The following is a 21538-nucleotide window of genomic DNA, read 5'->3' as shown; positions in this document are numbered from 1 at the left end:
CTTCCGAAGAGCCTCGCTCGTTGCCTCTGCCAGGGGCTGATAAGGGGAAGGCAGCTGCGGGCTCCAGCCGCCAGCTCCCCTTCCCCAGAGCCGCTCTCTGTCCTTACAAACCGACTCTGCTCCCCGACTGAGTGAAAAGGATGTTGTCCTGTAACAGAGATGCCCGAGAGGCCACCCAGCCCTTCTGGCCTCCTGCAGGGGCCGGAGGGAAGCACCAGCCCGGCCACGGCCCCGTCACTCGCGAGGGCTCCTGCTGCTGGGACCCACAGGATCTGTCTGCGTGGCCCAGAGCCCCCAGCCACACGCTGGCCCCAGGGCAAGTGACCCCCAAACCCCCCAAACCTGGCTCCCAGCCCCACTCCAGCAGCAGCCACCCACGGGTGCCCTCTCGTGGCCGGTCCCACGGGCAGAGCTTCCACACGAGGTATTTTTTGCCACCCAACTTCATCTTTCCCGTGGCCGGGAGATGCTCCCGCAGGGCTCAGCCCGCACAAGGCTGCGGTACCCGAGGGCTGATGCCGCTGCACTGCGCCGCTGGCTCCCTGGCACCGCAGGATCGGAAAAAATTTTTTAAAAAAATAGGAAAATTGACATTTAGAAAGCCCAGGAGGTGCAGGTAATGCAGCAAGCTCCCTTGCCTGACTGGAACAACCTGGCCCAGATTTAGTAGTTTGCACCAGCCAAATGCTGAAGTGGAGTTTTCCTTCCCCAGCAGCAGCAACTCCCGTGCAGCTCCCATGGGGGCAGGGCAAGGCAGGCACCCACACCAGGGTGCTGTGCCCCCCACACCAGGGTGCTGTGCCCCCCACACCCCGCTCAGCTGGGTGAGAGGGCCCCGGGGTGCACGCCCGGCCTGGGAGCAGCCAGCCTCTCCTCATCACAAAATGGGGGTGAACACCGTGTTTCTGCCAGTGAAAAACAAGGTCCTGGTGCTGCACAAAGCCCCCGAGTCTCCCCTGGACAAAGCACCACCCATCCCAGATCACTCCACCTTGGACACACAAAGGTTCTCGCTTACAAACTCACTCCACTCTCGCTTTTAGCCAAGACCTAAACTTGGCCTAATGCTGCCGGGATCCCTGGAGCCTGTTCAGTTAAACCCGACCTCTGGAGCTGGCTCAGACCTGCCCCAATCTCCTCCCTGCTGTTTCTGCTGGACCCTGCACACAGGAGCTGCAGGGAGGGGGGGTGCAGGCTGGGTACCTGCTGTGAATCCATCCTGCAGGGAGCCCCCCTGGCCCTGGCAGGCACCCCCAGCCCTCTGGCCTCACCCCTCGGGACACCCAAACCCTCATCCAAACCCCTCTCGGGGCTCCTTTAAAGCCTATTGGTGGTTTCATGACTTCAGGTGGGACATTTTCCAGGGATCCGGGATGCTCTTTGCTTGGCAAGTGGAGAGACTGGGCACTGGATCTCAAAGAAATCACACACGTTATCTTACAAAGGAAATTTATTTCATTTTATGAAGCTTATATTACATGCATCGACTGAGGCTGGTACAACAGTTAACAGCAGGGCTGGGGTTTGTCCAGATTTCCATTAGTGTTTCTGGAAGAAACCAGGCCAAATTAAAGAAGCTTTTGCCCTCTAGAAAATACAGTCATAATACAAGGAATGGTTGTTTTTTTCGTTTGTTTTCACTTTAATTACACCTCCCCTACTCCCTGCCCTCAAGCTGCATACAGCCAATGCTCCGGCTTATCAAAAAATTAGGCAGGAGAGGAAAATCTAACACACACTCCCCTCATACACCCCTAATAAACCACTGAGACAGGAGAACTGGATCTAACTCTATTCAAAGGAAAAATACAAACAGAATGCCAGGAATAAAGCTCTTACAACAAACCAGATGCAGTACCCTTTAATAATTGTACTGGGTAATGCTACAAATTCCTTCTGATTAGTTCTCGTTCGGTTGTATGGGTTTGAACAAGCAGCGGAATACACTGAAATATCGATTTCTAAAAATAAAAATAAAAATATTGCATTCTTGTCAGTGTCTGTTGGATATTCTCCCATACCCACCAGAGGAAGATGTACAGTGCACCGGAGATTGCAGCCTACTATAGGCTTCCTATCGAGTACAGATACACAGAAGCAGATGGAATCGTCAGACCAGGTTGATATGGCAAAGGTCAGGCTGGCACGTGCTCGTCTCCACGCAGAGGGGACCTGCCACAGCGTCCCTGCTCAGTCCCCTGTCACCTGTGTGGCTTGGCCGTCTGACGTTTGGTTGGTGGACTGGATGAACATGGGCTGGGTGATGTCCTGGCCTGCAGGCATGGTCACTTGCTGGATCTGATAAAGTTGCTGGCAGAGAACAGAAGCAGGGGAGAGGAAGGACTGTCAGCTCTCGGCACACCCGGCTCCCTCCGAGCACAGCGCTGCCAGCTCAGCGGCGGCGTTAACAGCAAACTCTCAGGTCCAAATAAAACCTGTTCCCAAACCAGACAACCAATCGCCCCTAGGCACTGGCTGCTAAATCGTAACCAAGTAATTCTGTGCATTCTGACACCCAAAATGAGCTCAGGGCTAAAACGGATCCCACCCAGAGGGCCGGGGACTGTGTTAATTTGAAACAAGTGCAGCGGAACTCAGAGTCCACCCCAGTTCAAAAAAGCAGCACAACACCCGCTTATCCCGCTCCTGGTTAAGCTTCAGTAGCAGCACGTGTGATCAGGAGGAGCCCATCTGCTAGAGGCTGCAGGTTTTAGGACAGTCCTTCTGAGCCCTCGACTTCCAAGGGATGGAGCAGCAACCACCTCCTTACCTGTCCGTCTGTGAACTGGCTGAACTGCTGCTGTCCTTGCTGGACCTCTGTCTGCGTTATCTACAAGGGTAAGGGAAGGATGATCACTGACAGCACTTCCGAGAGGGACAGAACCCCACTAACAACATTCTGCTGCTGCCTTTCAAGAGTTTTTAGACTCTTTTCAGACGTCATTACCCCACCACGTGGTAAGATGCAGCTTATGCCGCCGGCCCGCAGTCATGCTGGTGCGAACCGCGCGCCAAGAACAAAGGACACGGGGCTCGGCCGTTCCAAACCAAACACAAGCACGTCCTCCCTGGCTTTCACGAGGAGAACGCGGCCTCCAGGATGACAGAAAAGCAGCAGCCTTCCTATCCTCTGAAGGCAGAGAAGAATCCCTTAGCGACCGGCCTCAACAAGAACATGAGACAACCTGCTGGCAGCAGCGCTGGTCTCGATGTTTCACCTCTGCGATAGTTTTTCCTGAGAGGTTGCAGGGCTGCTCCTCCCTCACCCAGCCAGAAGGAGCAGAAGTAAAGAGAAGTTTGATGAACTGAAGTTTTACCTGCAATCAGCTCAGAAGCAGCGTGAGCTTTATACAGTGAGACACACACACACACACATACGCATGCACCTTTCACGTACAGGTAAAAGGAGGCTTCCGCTCTGCTCCTTGCGTTATTACTCTGATGAAAGGAACAGGAAGAAAAGAAACGCAGGAATCCTAGCCCAAGAGTTGGGTAAATTCGACTGGAATTTGCAGTTTCAGGAGCTAGGGAACAACACTTTACCAGTTCATGTCAGCCCTGCTGTTACGGTGCATACCTGCTGTGCATTGGTTGCAAGCGTCTGGATCTGCCCCTGGACTACCTGGGTGCCTGACACGGGTTGGGCTAAGCGGATATACTGCAGCTGGCCAGCATTCAACTGAACCTGGAGACAAGCGGAGGGGGCAGGGAAAGAAAATTAAACAGATAACTGTGTAACCTGAAACACACAAACTTGCCTTCTTGTTTCCACAACAGAAGCCAGAGTAATAGATGACACCGGGAAGCTTTAGTTGATTAACAGTTTAGATGAGCCACTACCACAGACCCTGCCAAAGCAAGAGTGAAGCCCGCAGGACTCCTGCAGGTTCTCGAAGTAAAACCCCGAGGAAGCACATTACTTCTTTCTCCAGAACGGGAGTGGTCAGTTAGTAGCTAAAGCACATTAATTGCTAAATTTCAGAGAGCTTTGAGAACACTTATTTTTCTTTTTGGTTACGAGAATCAAGTTACTGCTTTGATGTATCGTTTCACATGAGGATGATTGTTACGAGCTACCTGCACATAATGACACTCCTATTATATCCTGCCAAAAAAATATAAAAGAATATGTAGGAAATTTTCACATAAAGACAGCAGAGATGACAAAACCCAGGAATATTGCAGGGTAATAGTTGGGAAGTTTTAACACAGCTCTGCCAACATCAACACCCGCCTGGCAAAGGCCAATATCTTCTGTGTCAATACTTTGTGTGTAACATTTAAATGCAAATTCTTTTCCTACAACCCTGATCTTGCAAGGTTAGATGCTTGGGGGTGTGGGATATGAAGACAATGTCATCATGGCAACCTCAACTCTCATCTTGCATTTTCTGCGATATAAAAAGCCAATACTACCAATACACATCTGAGGGGCAATAAGGTCACTGTATGATTGATACTGCTGTTGAATTTTTCATTTAGTGTTATTTAACTTTAGAACATTTAGATTCATAGTCTTAAGGTTAATTATAGACCAAAAATGTTTTGAGTTTTTTTTTTTTTTTTTTCCTTTTTAAAAAGGGGAAAGAAGGACATACAAAATACTTGAAAACTGCTCACGGACAAAGGTTCAAGTGCCTAGAACATGGTCTTGGCATTTACACAAATGCTGCTGACTTCACCAGCTGTGCCTAAAAGCTCAAATATTATTTCAAGAGCAAATAAACTCCACATGAGCATAAACATTTCAATAAAGGATTTGTTTCTGCACTGAGATCTGCCAGCAGATCATGTTTTCCACACTGGGGGCTTCCTGCTTAGATTTTAACTACGCTGCTAACAGAATGGATGAAAGCGATTCAGAACGAGTGTTCTTCCACAAATGAGAATAAGCTCCAAAAGAACCTGCCCACTGAGGTCTAGCTAAGATACGGATTAAATCTGACACAAAATTAATGCAGACAAACACATGATTACCGTTTAATTGACACATACATTTCCAGGTTTTTCTCAAGTTTTTAGAAAAAATAACAGCCACCCTTCCACAGGCAACCCGTGGCTCTAGAGTAAGCAGTAAATCGCAGGAGGGAAGCGCACATGGTATCAGGAGCATGTGGAAAACCAGCAGAGAACATTAGTAAGATTCTCTCAACACTCCTGCAATCGCCAGAGGCACTACCAGCTTTATGAGAGTGTTCCAAACTGTCGTATTTGCGTTACAAAAGATTCTTTGCTGAACCTGAACAGGTAACCAGACTGAAAGGATCTATCAGGAGAGAGCACTAACCGTATCAAGGTAGAGGAAACTCAAGGGAAAAATAAAAGCACGGTAGAAAGATAGCAGAAGGGACAGGAGCACTGAAGAGACCAAAGACTGTCATTCTCAAACTGAACCACAAATTCTTTCCAGGCTGGGGCACTGAAAACCTCTCGCAGCGAGTGCACGGCTTCACGTTCTGTTCTACTTCACTCGCTGGAAGCGAGCAAGGGGAAAGATGCTTCTGTCAGCACAAACTGCAATCCTGCAACACGCTGTGATTAAGAAGAATCCTCTTAATTATAGTCAAAACAGTATCTCTGCTAGATACAGAAGCGCAAATTGCAACTATTTAATTAAAACGGTGCTCCTAAATTGCTCTGTTTTGCAGTCTTACAATTGTTAAGAGACTCAAAAGACACCATGCTCTGGCACTTGGCAGATTTTGTCTCACCTCTGCAGTGTCAGAAGCTGCAGAAGACCAGGCACAGCTCCCTGTTCTTAGGTGCTCCCCGGGCAAGAGGAAGGTAGAAGCATAAGCTTGGGCAAAAGCAGACACAGATTAAAAAACTCCAGTCTCACACTTCTAAACCACAAGGCCACTTGCAACAGGATCCACCTATGCAGAGACCAGTACTTTCTGCAGAAGGTTGTGGCCCCCTCACAGCTACTTTAAAAAGAATTCTCTCTTCTAGCAGATCTCCAAGCCCGTTTCTTGTAGAGAGCTACAGCATCCACTGGAGACAACTGGAAAAGAAGTCTGAACTGTTTGTTCTTTTATTGCTGAACCAAAGGAGGATGCTGCAACATTCAGTTTTGTTGTAATGGGTTCACTGAGGCTGGAGGTGGAGATCTCCTTCCAAAATGCTTTGAAGAACAAGTATCTTGCAGAGACTTTCATAAGGAAAGGAAGAAAAAAAAAAAAAAAAAAAAGTAAAAAAACTAGTGGAGAATGCAGAGAAGAAAAAAAGATTGTTTGGAGTAAACCACCCTATCTGGCAAGCAATTCACTTCCTTTGTGACCAACACCTTAAGCCAAGCAGTAGGAATCAGCTGAAGACTTAAGAGATGAAAAGAATTTGGAAGTGAATTGGAAAAAAAATCTGGCAACACCCACAACCTAAACCTTCTTCAAGATGCTGTGTCAAAGCACGAAAGTTTGCCAGATGTACAGAGGGAAGCTTAGCAAATCTTGAGATGCAAAACTTGTGTGAAAGATCAGTTTTGCCACAGCTGTGGGTACACTTCTTAATTAACAGAAATCAAAGACAAAGTGAAATGCTTGTCTTGGTCACTTGGTCTGACCTTTGGGTTTGCTGGGTAAGTACACAGAGCTGGATAGATTTTTTTTTTTTTTCTTTAAGAGGTGTGAAATTTTCCAGATGGGAACCAAAAGACCTAGCTTTGTTGTGATTATAAGTTACAGAGGCGGGGGAAAAACGTGACTTCTTTTTCACCCACGTGTTTACCTAGGACAGATGCCAGACTGTTACTGCTGATGCTGGGTACTCAAAACCCCATTCTTAAGGTCACGGCAGGTCTATGTTGATGTGAAAGTGAGGAGATATTTTCTGGTTCTGCAAAGCCATTCCTCCTACCAGCTCGAAGTATTTTGTAGAAATATTTCTTCTAACATAAAAAGTTTATTAATAACTCACAGATGGCACCTTTCCCACTCAGTCTGCCAGGTCATGACTTCAGATTGCAGATGCAGAACCAAGTAAAGGCAAAAAGAAGTTAATTGTGCTTTATTGAAACCCTGCTGTCGTAATGAACTAAGGTTTATCCAGGAAATGTTTTTATTTATTGCTTCCTAATTGTAACTACTTCACTCAGGGGAAAGTGCTGGGGGTGGGCAATGAGTCTACACTGGATGGGTTGGATTTATTTCCCCCTTCGTGTCACACAGGGTTAGTTTTCCTCTCTAAGTGCAGGAGACACACCACTCAATCCAAACTTCCTCTTACAGTTAAAAAAGCATAGATATATAGAGTCTCATGCCAGAACACCAGCAGACAGTTTGCTCACAAGACTGCTACACACGTCTGCTGGCAAAGTCTTACCGGTATTTGCTGGATTTCTCCCGTGTTGGTGATGATCTGCTGCATGACTTGCATGGTCTGCCCAGTGCTACTCTGAGCCTGCTGGGTCTGTCCTTGTGGCTGCGTCTGCACTATCTGGACCTGCTGGCCTTCTCCAACCTGCATCGTCACCGGGGTGCTCTGCAGGCAGAACGGGGGTGAGGACTGAGCAAGGGCTGAACACAGCGGCACAGCCACCGCATACAAACATCGGCACAGACAGACGGAGTCCTACACCCACACTGATGTTTAAATCACCACAGGGGGAACCCAGCACCTAGTTGACCCCCGTTACTACAGTATCTGAACGCTCCGTGGTGACCAGAAAACATGTTTCTGTAGCGACTGTCCCGAGCAGTGAGAACAGGACACTGCAATGCATCACGCACAGGTGAGTCGATGGTCTCCCCGGCTCTGCTGACCTGCGAAGCCCCCGCACGCTGCTCACGGCTCACCTGCCCCTGCTGAGGCTGGGCAATGATGATCTGGCCTGGCTGGATCGTGGTTGTGGACGTGGTGGTCTGCTGGCCTTGCTGCTGCCCCTGAACCTGCACGGCTGCGGGCTGCTGAGCCAGGGTGAAATAATACTGTACGGGCTCAGCTGGGGTCACAGCCTGGCGCACCTCCTCCTGCAGCACAGGTGAAAAACAGGTAAACGGGGAGGGAACAGATCAATATCCAAAGCCCTGCCCCCCCCGCCCTGCTCAAACATCCCCCCCATCAGCATGCTCCATGGGAAAATATCTTTAATACCTCGTTCGTAACAGTTTAATTAAGTAAATCTGAAATGATAAATCGAAACGGGTTTTCTCATTTATTCAGCTATATGGAAATCAAAACCATTCCCAATACCCTATGTATAATAATGTAGTCACCAATTTCATTACGAGAAGCAAGTGAGTGAAATTACCATAGCTGAAATCCATGCAACTCCTCATCAGTAAATTCCATCACCGCCTGTTATCTTAACACAGAGCGAATTGCAAATGCACCAGGAAGACTCACAAAGGCTCATCTGTCAACAAAAGCCCCTTCCGAGCCTACGTGCCCAACACCAATCTCAATCTAGCTCCAACGTTAAACCTCTGGGAATAAAAGTCATAGACTTGATGCGTCCTTTCGTGCCTTTATTTATTTATTTAAATCCAGCTTTTCCAGAAGCATAACAATTTCATCTTGTATCTGATTCTGCTGGTAGCAGGAATATCTCACCAGCGTGAAGAAACAAAAGGCTCTGCTCTAGCTCACTGTCAGAAGCACAGGCTCTAATACTGCTGGTTCGTTTTACCTAAGCATGTCTTTTCTAAAGTCCCTTATGATTAACGATATTTTAGGCAAGTAGATTTTCAGAGATTCTGTTCAGTGGCGAGCTGTTAACACTCAAGAATCAAAACTCCTAAAGCTCCCCAGAGGAGCATCAGACCTTGCACCTCAGGGAAGACGCAGCTCACCAGACGTTCACTCCATGGCAGAAGGCGTAAACAATCCTCTCCCAGCCACCTCGAGTTCACAGCTGAGAGTGTAGGATGTTTACACGTGCTACAACATGGTAGATTCTGGCTTACACAAGCCTGCTCGACTCCCCTGCGTTACACGAGGCTTGCTCACAGGTTACCTTCAGTATATTCAACTGGGGAGGAAAAGAATTATTCACATTAAAGAAGATTAATGTACGTTTTCTAGATGGGCATCAGGCTTGAGTAAAAGCCCCTTCGCTTAGATGTTGGTCTCTCAGAGGGACAGCAACTAAAGACAAGACTTCCTGCTTGGAGGTTTCTCAGTAGCCTACCAGAAAATGACCCCCCAAAGATTAAGCTGTTCACAGTTGGCTGTAATCAAGAGCCAACTTCTAAGCCTGGCTCTCGGAGCAAACAGGAGCACTCTCCCACGGTACTGCAACCCACTGCAATCAAACACTTGCAATACACTTCCTACATATGGTAGCTCGTTGATTACTCCTACTCGCTTAATCAAATCCTTTGGGGGAGGGATTAATAACAAATTAAAAATATATTATTATTCAACAGGGCATGTCTCCAGTTAACCATAAAACTGCATGCACAGCAGAGTTGGGGCTGTTTCTGAAAAGCCCAGTCCTTAGGTATGTGATTTCCAGAGCACTCCAATCCTCAACTCCTAGGTGAATCCTGAAAGAACGAGGCAACCGAGTACTTCTGGAGGTATCTATTCCAGGTTAAGTTGGGTTTGCTACAGGCAAAAATGGCTTTAAATCCAAATCTGCTTGAACTAGGTTATATCACACCGTTTGCCACCTTTTATTTCCAAGCCCTAGCTTTAGTTACCCGAGCAACGTAACAGCTGTGGTTTCATTCCCAGCTCTTCCACGTAACCAACACGAACTTGTCAAACGGTCTTTGTCGTCGTAGAGATAAAATACAGATTGTACCCCCAGCCAAAAGGCGCAGGCTGTCAGCCTACAGGCAGCCACTTTTCAACACTGTTGAATCAAGAGTGTTTTCCACTGCAAAGTCCTAACCTACGTTCTTATCTGGCAGCTGTTTCTCCAGTAAACTTCTCTTGCCACAAGAAGTATTTCCAGTGATGATGCAACAGTGTTCGCAGGCAGCGAGTTTATCGGTGAGTGACAGATCTCTAAAGCCTGTTTCAACCCAAAACCCAACAAGGTTTCATTGCTGATGCTGTGCAATCCAAGAGACACAGCTCTGGTGTGACGTGTCATCGAGACACGTTAACCTAGCAACCTACCTGCGTGTAACACACCTTGAAAATCCTTCAGGCATTTCCTTTGATTATAGAACTTGCATGCTCTGTCACCAGAACATTCCGACGTAAAATGAAAAGGCTCCAGCAAGGGAAAAGATACGGGCAATGCTCTCCCTCCCAAACATGGAGTACTCTTTAAAAAACAGCACTACAAAGTAGAGGAACTGAATGAGGCATCTAAAAGACGACCAGCTGAACTTGCAATGCCAGAATTAACCTGTCTTACTTCAGGCTGCAGCCAACTCCTTTCAGCTTATCGAGCTGAACGAACTGAAATGTGGGTCTTCTTTCCCCTAGTTAAGCAAAGCACCGAGAGCAGCCGTGCAGGCTGCTGCTTCATCTTCTTATTTAATACTGAACTAATGATCTTTGGATAAATCACTCCTGCTGCAGGGATAAAGCAGGGAACTCAGGGAAGGGCTGGACGGAGCTGTGCCATGCTCACCACGTGTACATGACACAGAGTTCCCAGTGCACCTGTAATGAAGTACTGGGATGCTAATTTTAACCATAGCTGACTGCAGCAGTTGGACGGACTCTCCTGCACGTATTGTGACACGGAAAGGTATTTTCCTCATTTACTAGAAACTCATGCTGCTTCTGGAAATCGGAATGAGAGGTTAAACTCAGCTCAGGACACCATCACAAAGGATGAAGCGTGTATTTCCTCTCTTTGGCCATCACTTCAGTAGCACCATGAGGACTTCAAGACAAAAAGTAAAATAAACAACTTCCAAAATCCAGGTCCACTGTGGAACTGCTGATCTCTACTCTCAAAGCAGGTATGTTTTTGCATGTTATCCAGATTTATATGGGAATACAAAAAAAAAAAAAAACCCAAAAAACCCATGTCAAAGAAAAACTTCCAAGTAAAACACTTGCCAGAAATATGTTTTACATATGCCAGCCTCTCCAGTAGCACTCACTAGAAAAGCTGTTTTAAGGACCACCTTGGATTTTTTTCAAAGGCTAACACCCCGCAAACCTTCAAAAGTATCAGAAAACCAGGTGAAGGAATTGTTATAAATTATTATAACGTTTGGGTTTTTTTTTTAAAATTTACTGTTCAGAAGAAATTCCTCCAGCTGAGTCCTGGGCAATGATTCCAGGAGCTGCTGAGCAAAGTGTGGCACTGTCCGAGGGGAGCTGTTCCCTAGAAGAGATGGCCCAGCCATTTTATTTACCAGGCAGCTTGTAACAAAGAGAGATGAGCAATTACCAAACTGGGGAACTTCTAGCAGCAAACCACCAAACTTTCAGGTGAAGGAGATAAACTAGTCTACCAGGAGCTGGATCTTTTTCTTCATGCATTTGAAGCAGCAAGACTGAGCTTCAACCCCACCTCACTGCATTTTCAGCACTGTCTCAAACACGGAGGGGAACAAGTGCTCTGGAACACACAAACTTGTTATGTTTCAAAGATCTTGGGCTCAGATGACCGTGGCAGCCTGCTGCTGTAAACATCCGACTGAAAGCTCCTTCTAACACCTTACAGCTTCCAGTCAAGGATGTTTACAGTAGCAGTGGCTGCCCCAAAGGATGCAGGAGGTGGCACTTTAAGCAAAGAAGCCTGTTGGTCCCTTTACAAGTCAAAGGACGCAGGCTCGGCACATTTTTTAAAAAAATTTTTAACACTGGCAACATTTGGTATCAGAGCTATTTAGTAGTTTTTGTCAGGTGAGTAAATCCTCAAGGCAGACTTCTGCCAATCTCAACTCAAGCTCTATTTCCATTTAAAAAAAAATAATAAAAAATTAAGAACCTGAAAACTCCTATGAATAAACACATAAGAGAGGCACAAACCTCATGTTTAACTCTGATTCTGTATTGCTTTATCAGCTCTTGACTAGAGATGGAAATCACACCAAGGAAAGGACAGAAAATACAACAATAATTTTTACGTCTCACCTGCCGCTTTGGAGGCTTCAGTTCATCTCTTGGAACAATATCGATAAGAAAGTCAAACTGATCAAACTTTGTAATTGCCATGGCAATGTCATTCCTCTATAACAATAAAAAGAGAAAACCATTCTTCAGCTTTAGAAGTCTGTTTTGTCAGTGGATAAATGAAGTTGGAGCTTTTTAATTGAGTAAAGCGAGAGCGTCTTCTCCAGCCCAGGTGCTCAAGCTTCTGTTTCAGTCCCACAGCTCTGTCTTGTGCTGAGCGAGGCCTCCACGACGTGCAATAAGGTCCCGAGCAAACCTGGGCTTTTACAGTCATCTACTCACCCACCGGGCCTGATCAGGCTCTCCACAACAGTACTGCTGTAATTCACTACAGAGAGCTCAGAACAACCACCATAAGCCTTTTAGCACATTAAAAAAAACCTGAGAATTCGTCTAAAAAATAATTTTAAAATCCCAAAAATATCTGAGAAGAAGCTCTGTGTAAAGACCAGGATGACGACTCCATGTATAGTATTAGTAGCAACATATGCAGGATCTATGAGTTGGGAATGGGATTAAAAAAAAAAAGAAAAAAAAAAAGTATCACAGGATCTTATTCAGGGCAGGGGAATCCCAAGAGATGTTGAGAGAGCAAGCTTCAGCATGTGGAAGGGCAAAATGTTTAAAAGAAAGCAAGAAGATTAAAACATATACTCAGCAAACTGGCCAAACACGTATCAGAAAAAGGATGTGCAAGAGCCAACGGGCTTCTGTGAAAAACTGGCAAGGTAAGTATCCTCTCAGAACGGCTTATAACTTTACTTTTATACCTTGCCTAAAAACGAAATGCAAGGAATAGCATTAGGTCGAAGCATTAAAGACCTGAATAAAGAGTTACCCAGCAGAAAGTTACCACTTAAATGTATTTGCTTAAGATTTGAAACAACCCCCAAGACAAAAAAAGATGAATTTCTTAATAAAAGAAAAGAAAATGTACTCTGTCATTTTAAAATGCTTGCAAGCCATCTTAAAAAGTAGGGCTAATTCAAGAAGCTATTAAAAATCTCATTCTCATTAGCTGAAGATAAATTTGTAAAGCGTATATACGAACAAGATTTGAGACAAAGATGCCTACGCTGCCTAATGAGTAGGTAACATTTAAAAGACTATCAATCCTCTCATCTCAGGCTAGTTGACATTTCTAAACCTTATACTGTCTTGGCATTTAATTGCCAAACAATGATCACATAGAAAGCACAAGAGAGACACTTCTATTGTTCTGCAGGCAGCATATATTATAAAAGTATCTTCACCAGGAAGAAAACTTTTACTGAACAGATTTATCTCGTATTTCATCCTCTGTGCTGAGGATTGGGTTCAACCCAATTTCCTCAGGAATAGACTTCCATAACTCAGACCTCTCCACTAGAAATTGTCTTCCCAAATACTTGATAAGCAGAAACTGCGTTTCTCCAGCTGCACTGTCCGTGCGGAGAGCAGCTGTTCTGGGATGGCAGCTGCTGGGGAAGGCAAGGCAGGCAGAAATAAAACCGGAGTCAATTCAAGGTCTTATACCTTAGGATCAGGATCTGAGTGCTATTCTGAAATAAATGGATCCATCGAAGCTTGAAAACTGTGAACAGGACATGCCTGAGTCAGCACTTGTACTTCCAAAGCACCTTGTTCACGGCATGTGTATCAGATAGATCCTCCCCATGGTAACTGAATTAAAACCTGGGTTAAGCAAGTGGCATTAGCCCAGTTTAGTGAGTGGCTGGATGCCCGCTCAATAGCTTTGGACTGAAATCTCTGCGCCAGCGTACGGGAGAGCCGACATGGTCCTAAATATCTCAATCTCTCACCTCCGATCCAAGGGCCTGAACCGATCTTATTATAGTTTCAAGCAGTTGTGGTCAACACGTAGGACTAAAAGTGAACACTTCCCTGCCCATCCCCTGCATAAAAAGACCCCGAAAAGTGACAGTTTACTCTTGAACCGCTAAAAAATTACTATTATTGAGGGCCTCTAAATCCAGACAAAACAGTAATCTGTTCTGGAGGAGGGTATTTGTGTTTTCATCTCTACACGTTTACGGACACAAACTAACATCTACAAGCTTACATTAGAACTACTACTGAAAAAAAATTTAAATAAATCAGCTAGCAGTTCAATAGCTACAGCTATCCCAAGTCCTTACAGCAGGTCACAACTAGCTGCAGCTTTGGGTTTTGGGGTTGTTATTGTTGGGGCTTTTTTTGAAAACAAATAGAAGAAAAAAGCATTTCAGTCACACAGTTACACTGTGCTTTGTACACAGGTTTGTAGCAATAAACACAGGTACTAAAGTTACTGTCTACAAAACACGCCTCATATTATGGAAACAAAGAGCTGAAAACAAGTTTGTGAAGCAGCTGAAGGCTACCTGGGAGCAGCTCCATTACCTGCAGAGTCCTCCGCTTGTTATCTTCTGTGTGTATCCACGCTCGCAGAGTCAATTCTGTTATGAATATCTGAGCTGCCTTGGCGAACAACACGGGAGCTTCTGCACTAATCATCTGCAATTAAATTTACATTTTTTTTAAAAATAAAGTTTACCATGAGTGTTCTAATACTGCAAAGAGGTAGCCAGAGTAACTTTATCATGTTCAGTCAAATCTGAATGGTTGCATTGTTTAACGGTGAAGTTGAGGAAATTTCCACATCAGAATTATCTATGGGTCTGACAGTCCAAAGAGTGACCAGCCTCAAGTTAAACACCGTGTTGAGAGTCCTGGGCATCTAAAATTTGCCTCAAAAGTCTGTTTCCTCCACGACTAGTCTGATGTCAACTCCACATCGTGCTGGATCACGGCAGCAAAAGGCATCAGTGCACGTTCACCTAGGGAGGGAGTCAACCAGCAGCTTCTCCTGGCAGGGCCTTGGCATGTACGGAAACGATTCAGAAACCGAAGAGCACAGGTTGAAGGCTCATTTTAAAACCTGGCCCTTGCGTTATAGTTGTAACATTGCAACCACTTGAAATGAACGCTGAAATTGCAAAAGGAGGTCTGAGTAAAGACTGTCTCACCAAACTCCTTTTCCTTAAGAAATATCTAGCTCAAGTTTTACTCAGATTAAGCAGTTTCATTATTAGTTGGCTTGGCATTAATGCTTACTCCCTAGTTCAGCTTTCTTGTTAAATAATGTTTCAGGCAGGCCAGCAATTTAAACCCCAGCCCCACTCCACTCCTCCTGCCTCGCCCTAAAAATCTCATCTTCCCCTCCATCATCAAAAATTTGACACTCATTTGGTTCAGACATTGAACCGGGACCTCAGAGGCCTGGGCTCCTTCCCTTCCCAGGCTGAATGAATAGCTCCCTTGTACAGGAAGACAACACGCACCTTTTTCAGGATCTCATTGAAATGTTAAAGGTTGTCCTAACAGGAGGATGGTATCACATTGAGAAAAACAAGAAGAAAGTGCAAATCATTCTCTTCTCTCTTAGGAGTTAAGTGTCTGACGGTTTTCCAACTTAAAAACCAGGGAGGACTGGAGCAGCGCGAGAGTCAAACGCTGCGGGCGATTCCTTTCTCCATCCTTCTATGTCAGTAAGTTTTCATCAGTCAATTCATGTGTTATCGTCACTAGTCACACGTCAAGGGTTCAGCTCAAATACTGGTACCAAACCCGCGTTATCCACCTAAATTATTGCTTATTTTTCCATAAAAATTAAATGCACAGCACAGCATTTAAGTGATATCACTTGTCGTACTAAACACTCTATAGCTTTGTGAAAGGAAGAGTCGAGAGAAACAAGGAGGAAGCAGGCGAAAAGACAGTTCAGTGCTAGGAAAAAACTGGAAATACCCAGAATTATACAGAAGAAAGCGAATCTGTTAAATTCTTCAGCAAAGATCCCACGTGATTTTGCTTTCCCAGCTCAGTTTAATTATAAAAGGCCAGCTAACATTGCATTCAAGGCAACTGTTAGAATGTGCTTTAAGAACAGTAATAAATAATGATAATAAGAAATAATGAATTGAAAGGAAATATAGCTACAATATCCACCAAAAGGATCATAAATACTGAAGAAAAAACCCATGAGTGTACCTTCACATCTTCATCTAGCTTCATTATCTTCTTAATACGAGCCAGAGGGAGTTCCTGAACTCTGAAGTCTTTCTGCAGAGAGATTCACATTTGAGAGACTCTTTACTGATACTGAAAACAAAGGTAAGATACAAAACGTTAAAATAAGTCTGTATTGTCTAGGACTGATGTGGCTAAAATTAGATTTATAACTTTTTTTTTTTTTTTTTTTTGAGGTATGGCAGCTTCTCCTCAGGCCAGACAATTCTCATCTGCTTTTCTGTATTTTATACTGATATAATTCTACTTAAATCTTCTGTCACGACATTTGTATCTACTATTTCACCTCAAAGTTGAAGTCATTCTGCGGAACAGAACATTTCTAATGTTACACATTTCTGCATCTATTTATATTTGAAGCAACTAATTCGATTAGGTGTCTCCAGACCCAAAAACCATTGGAATTTACAAAAAGTCACAAGAGAAAATGAAGGCAAACAAGAGCTATGCGGGGCCACAGGATAAAACCTTCTTTGCTTTATTTGTACTTCCCTGTTGCCCAATACCAATTTTGGTGTTAAAAACCTTGCAAGAATCTTGTTCCCCCAAAGAAAAAAAAAAAAAAAAAAAAATCTTGCCTATTCCTGTTTTCAGATGGATTTCTCGCTGTTCTCCAGCAAAGAGAACCGCTGACTCAGAATGGTGTAATGATGATTTAGGGGAGATGAGAGTGAGCTCTGTCATCACACTGACTCACCCTGCTCTGCTCAGCGGTTACCGTGAGCCCAACGTGAGCAGCAGAGACACCACTTTGCTAAAATCTGCACGAGAGGAGGCACCAGCGTGGCTCTTGGAGATCCTCTCTGCACAGAGCTCTTGGTAGTGAAGTTCAGCAGTTTCCCTAACCCCAACAGCGCTCTCCCTTCTCTGAAGATATAAAGAGGAATAAAAAAAAAAAAAAAAAAAAATTAAAAAAAAAAAAATCCACAGCTCATTGCTACCAGGAGCCTCTTAAAAAGGGAGAAAGGCTGAAGCTACGTACCATTGCGTCAGGAATGCAGAATCCCTACCCACAAAGGGCTTCCAAAAAAATGTCTTCCCTCCTTAACAAAAATGTCATACAAAATAAAAGAAAACTCATTTCTCTAGGGAAGAAAGCACTGCAAGACATGTTAGTGAAACAAAAGAGGGAAAAAAATGCTGAAAATGCTGTCTTCTATTGAGGCAAAATATGGAGGTTGTGCGTGGTCCAGCCAGCACTCCACCAGTGGGTATTTTATTTAATTTACGTATAAAAAAAAATTATGTATACTTACAGACACTATTTTAGATGCATATATATTAAAAAAAGCATTCTGTGCCCTCATTCTGGGGAGAAACCTGAACGTGGAGTTCCTGGTGCTCCCAGTAATACGCTGCAAATCAGAATGAACTTGGGGAGTGGGGGTGTCCTTGCAAGAACAGCTGAGGGTTGTTGCATCCCGCTGGTGAAAAGTGGCATTTTGGAAGGATTTTGGGCAACGAGAGAAGAGGGCAGCCGGGGCTGGGACCTGTGCTTGAACACACAATGAGCTCAGGGTGGTATTTTCAAGCAGTAACCGCCACATAAACAAGTTACGGGGTTGCTAGGGCATGGAAAAATATCCCAAAGGTTTTTTTAGAGTTTTTTTGGCTGATTTTTTTAAAAAAAAGCTCTTTCTTTTTAAAAGAGCCTTGTGAGCTTTGAGCAAGCCTCGAAAAAAGATAAGGACAAAATTTCTAACCTGTGAAAGTCTTAACAGGCTTAAGGATATTAACTTCTATGAACAGCAGAACTGCAAGCAGACATGCATAGGTACAAAGCTATTAAAATCTTTAGAGAAGAGAGACAGTGGAAGTTAGAAAAAAAATGAAGCTCTTTTATTCCTTTAAGGCAGACAGGCAAACGTCACATAAATCAAAATTAATACGCAAGTACCATGGTGAAGGGAAGCATGACCACTACTGGCTACCACCCAGCAGAACAGACTTTAGACACCAATTCTGCATCTTTTCTTTTTTCCAAATTAGGTCTCAAGATTTTCACAGGCCTCTTCTAACTCATCATGGAGCTGAAATGCTAGCTTCAGCCTAGTCCTGTTTCCTATTTCTCCAAGACTAGGCTACAGTCCTTTGTTATATCGGGCAGAGAACGGGCAGCTCTGGTTTGCTCTTCTAAAGCAGCTCCCTTGTTTTTTCCCCTGAATTTTAGCTACTAGTGGCACATGGCAAATGCACAAAACCGGGTAGAGACAGCCCTGAAAAGCAGGCAACCAAAGCAGGCTTTCCAGCAAACAGCTGCTCCGACCTCCGCTACGCAGTACATGCAGATGAGCTTTAGGTTTACTTACGTCCACGTCCATGGGAGCACTTTCAGTAAGACGCACAATAAATTTCAGGATTTGATTACGCAGGGGACAACTGCGTAGGAATGTTTTGCAGTTATCCCTTTTCCTTTCCAACTCCCCTTCACTGTCCTCAGTTAAATTTTCAATGACTTACTAGCTAGCAATGCAATAAATAGATTCATACGACAGTTAAAAATTAAGCTGCCCGTACTTGATAAGCTGCATAATAAACCCCTTTCATGTGGAGATGAAGACAAACTACAGCTCTTGAACACAAGAATTCACTGCGCTGAAAGAGGAAAGTAATTAATTCTGGTTATGCATACAAATTTCTACATCTGTTTCTTTAATCAACTATCTGCACACAGGCTGAAAAAAGCAGCTTATCTTCAGACTAGTGGATTGGGGTTTTCACTTTGAACAGCCCGTCTTTGACTGGAGTCCTTTTGTTTTCAGTTACATTAAAAGCACAGGAGTGTGCTTTCAGGACCACTGTATCACAGTAATCTATCAATCTCTCTTGAAAAGTCATTTTTATTATATGCCCTTATTCTCAGGCACATCTCTTTTGGGGATGGAAAAAAAAAACCCCGAAGCTGCTTAGTCCAATTCTTATTCTCGGCCTATACAGGATTTTCTTTAATCAAATGTCTTTAAATTAATAAAGCATGTGATAACAATGCACTTGGCATTCAAGTGATTTTCAAAATTTCAGGCTTGTCAAAGGACAAGGTTCTGCGAGGGCATAACAGTTCTATACAAAAGTCTAAACTCACAAATTCATTCACAAAATTGTAACTGTCTGTCAACAGACAGGTGTTTGAAGGGGGGGAAAAAAAAAGACCAAGTCGTATTTTGAACAGTAACATCTCCCAGGGTGTGCTGATGTGGCCTGTCCTTTGGCGTGCATAAGGGTTCCCTCGCATGCTGGTCACACATTTTGTGTCACAGAATTTGAACAGTAGTTAGAAACAGCCCATGGAGTAAAATGTGAGGTATATTTTCAAATCCCTCAACCTTCTGTTAGATAAAACAGCAGATGGCAGCTAGGCTTATACCTGTAGCTGTTTTAAAATCACTTCCCTTCTCCTCTCAAACAGAAGATAATTCCCCCGCAGTTGTCTAGAAAGCAGCCACGGTCATCATTTAGTATGTTAAAAGAACCTCTGCACCAACTTTGTCTTATTGTTTAGTCCAGAAAGAGCTAAAGGCACGACTGTAACATCTCATTATGTTATGAATCAGCTGCTTTCAATTTGGATCTCAAGTTTTGGCAGTTGTAGCCAACAGTCAAAAGCCTGGCCGAATGATTATTTATCTGCCTTGTGGTGTGTAAATAGCCAGCTCCAGCAGACCCTGTAAGCAGCAGGAATATGTCCAAGCTGAGGTTTATCTTGATACCAGATATTACCAGGCACTTCTCACTGTCAGTTCTTCAGCAATACCGGAGCTGATGAGGACACTCACCACTGTGAGGTTCCGTATCTCCTCCATGACTCGCGGCCAGAAGGACTGGAGGCTCTGCTGGGCATCACTGTTGCTAGCTGTGCCGAAGCCACCATCTGTGGACATTCTGGGAGCTGGGAGAAAGAAAACCAAGCGTTCGCAATGAGGCGGGAGTCAAAGGCTCCCAGACATTCCCTCCAAGTCCCAGGAATACAGGAAGGGGCCAGACGGGCTAATCGCGCTGGAAAACTGTCAAAATAAGATATGCCACTCCGGGTCTCACAGCAACAATGCAGAGATACTCACAGCCTCTGAAACGGTTTTTTAAACTTGTATTTATTTTTCCAAAGACTGAAAAAGAACATTTAAAAAAAAAAAAAAAAAAAATCGCAAGCAAAAATAGTCTCCCCATTCCCCTATCAGAGCTCTGCCTTTTCACAAGGAGTTACAAAACAACTGATGCCCGGTCACAGCTCACTCTCCAGTGTGCATCTATTATAAAATCATTTTTTCCCCTTGCTTGTTACAGTGCAGGATGTATCAGTAAAGCCCCCTCAAGTTGAAACCAGAATGCCCACGTCGGCCCAGTATTATTTCTAAAAAGTATAAGGGAACAGTTGCGTCTGTGCCTGGTCGAAAGATGTCAGTTTTTTGTGCCTTTACACTGTTTTTAAGATAACTCTTCTCCTTCGGTATAACCAACAGGAGAAGTTAACAGCCTGTATAATGCACAATGTCAAAAGTAAGATCTAAAATTCAAATCTTTTAATTGAAACAATTTTCAAAAGCCCCATGCCTGTCATTTAACTTTCTGCAACTGCAGGATGTTAAGCAAGTCTGGCTATTATCAAGTTTATACTGGACATTGTCTGTGCATTCGTTAAGACTTTTATCTTTGCAAATGGCTTTATTTACAGTATGTCGTCATCAGGAACTTATAAGGAGAAAATAAAGGGACAATAACTGGGTTCAGACTTTCAGCTGTGCTGAAATGAAGATGATGAAGAGGTCGGGGCATGCAGCACTGATCAACCTCGTCCTCGTGTGACCGAGATGGTGCCAGCCCGCGTGGCAGTGTCCAGGCACATTTCAAATCCCAGCTGACCCAATTCTTTTCTCCCCATGAACTCCTGGATCAAGTCCTGCCTTTTTGGCAAGGAACTCTTAAGACAGGTCTAGTTAATATTAAAATGAAGTCAGGTGCACCACTTGGGAATCCCTCGAACACCAAGACCAGCCTTGCTGGCTTCCTCCGGGCGGCAGGAGCGTGTGGCTCCGGCAGGATTCCCAACAGGGATGGCAGCCTGGAAGGACAGGGGAGACGTGCCAAAAGCACCCACAGGACCTGCCGAGACAAACCCAACAGGACGGGACTCGGCGCTTCCCATGCATGAAAAGCATCTTGGTGAATGCCAGAAGAGTCACCGCTCCCTCCCCAGGCGAGCGGAGCAGAGGGAGCCAGCGAGCTACTGACGTTAAACGCTCTCGGGGTCACTCAGAGCAGCTTTGAAGTTTCCATGAATGACATGCACACACCACGTACAAACAATAAGTCTCTGTGTCTCTCATAACTTCCAGCTACAGAGAAAGGGTGCTACATTTTCTATAGGGAAAGATCTCAAGACACACGCAGATATTTGTGCGTTGCCATGTAATGGAAAAAGGCACAAGAGCAGATTTAGCTC

At 44.6% G+C, this 21538-nt stretch overlaps 1 protein-coding gene across 6 annotated transcripts in view; it reads right to left on the bottom strand.

The window, feature by feature from the left end:
• Positions 1 to 1432: 1432 nt before the first annotated feature.
• Positions 1433 to 21538, bottom strand: part of NFYC (nuclear transcription factor Y subunit gamma) — a 37106-nt gene continuing 17000 nt past the window's right edge. For 5 of the 6 annotated variants that reach the window (XM_074925980.1, XM_074925978.1, XM_074925981.1 and 2 more), the window contains 9 exons: positions 19875 to 19987; positions 16063 to 16134; positions 14413 to 14526; positions 11992 to 12087; positions 7794 to 7967; positions 7321 to 7479; positions 3578 to 3685; positions 2771 to 2830; positions 1433 to 2310 (listed from right to left, as the gene is read on the bottom strand). In XM_074925980.1, coding sequence (XP_074782081.1) covers positions 2191 to 2310; positions 2771 to 2830; positions 3578 to 3685; positions 7321 to 7479; positions 7794 to 7967; positions 11992 to 12087; positions 14413 to 14526; positions 16063 to 16134; positions 19875 to 19979 — 1008 coding nt within the window. In that variant the 5' untranslated portion in view covers positions 19980 to 19987 and the 3' untranslated portion in view covers positions 1433 to 2190. The remainder of the gene's footprint in view (positions 2311 to 2770; positions 2831 to 3577; positions 3686 to 7320; positions 7480 to 7793; positions 7968 to 11991; positions 12088 to 14412; positions 14527 to 16062; positions 16135 to 19874; positions 19988 to 21538) is intronic. The other variant, XM_074925982.1, reaches the window with a different exon arrangement.

Source organism: Athene noctua, chromosome 24 (genome assembly GCF_965140245.1).
Source record: "Athene noctua chromosome 24, bAthNoc1.hap1.1, whole genome shotgun sequence".
NCBI lineage: Eukaryota > Metazoa > Chordata > Aves > Strigiformes > Strigidae > Athene > Athene noctua.
This window is presented reverse-complemented; position numbering and strand designations above follow the sequence as displayed.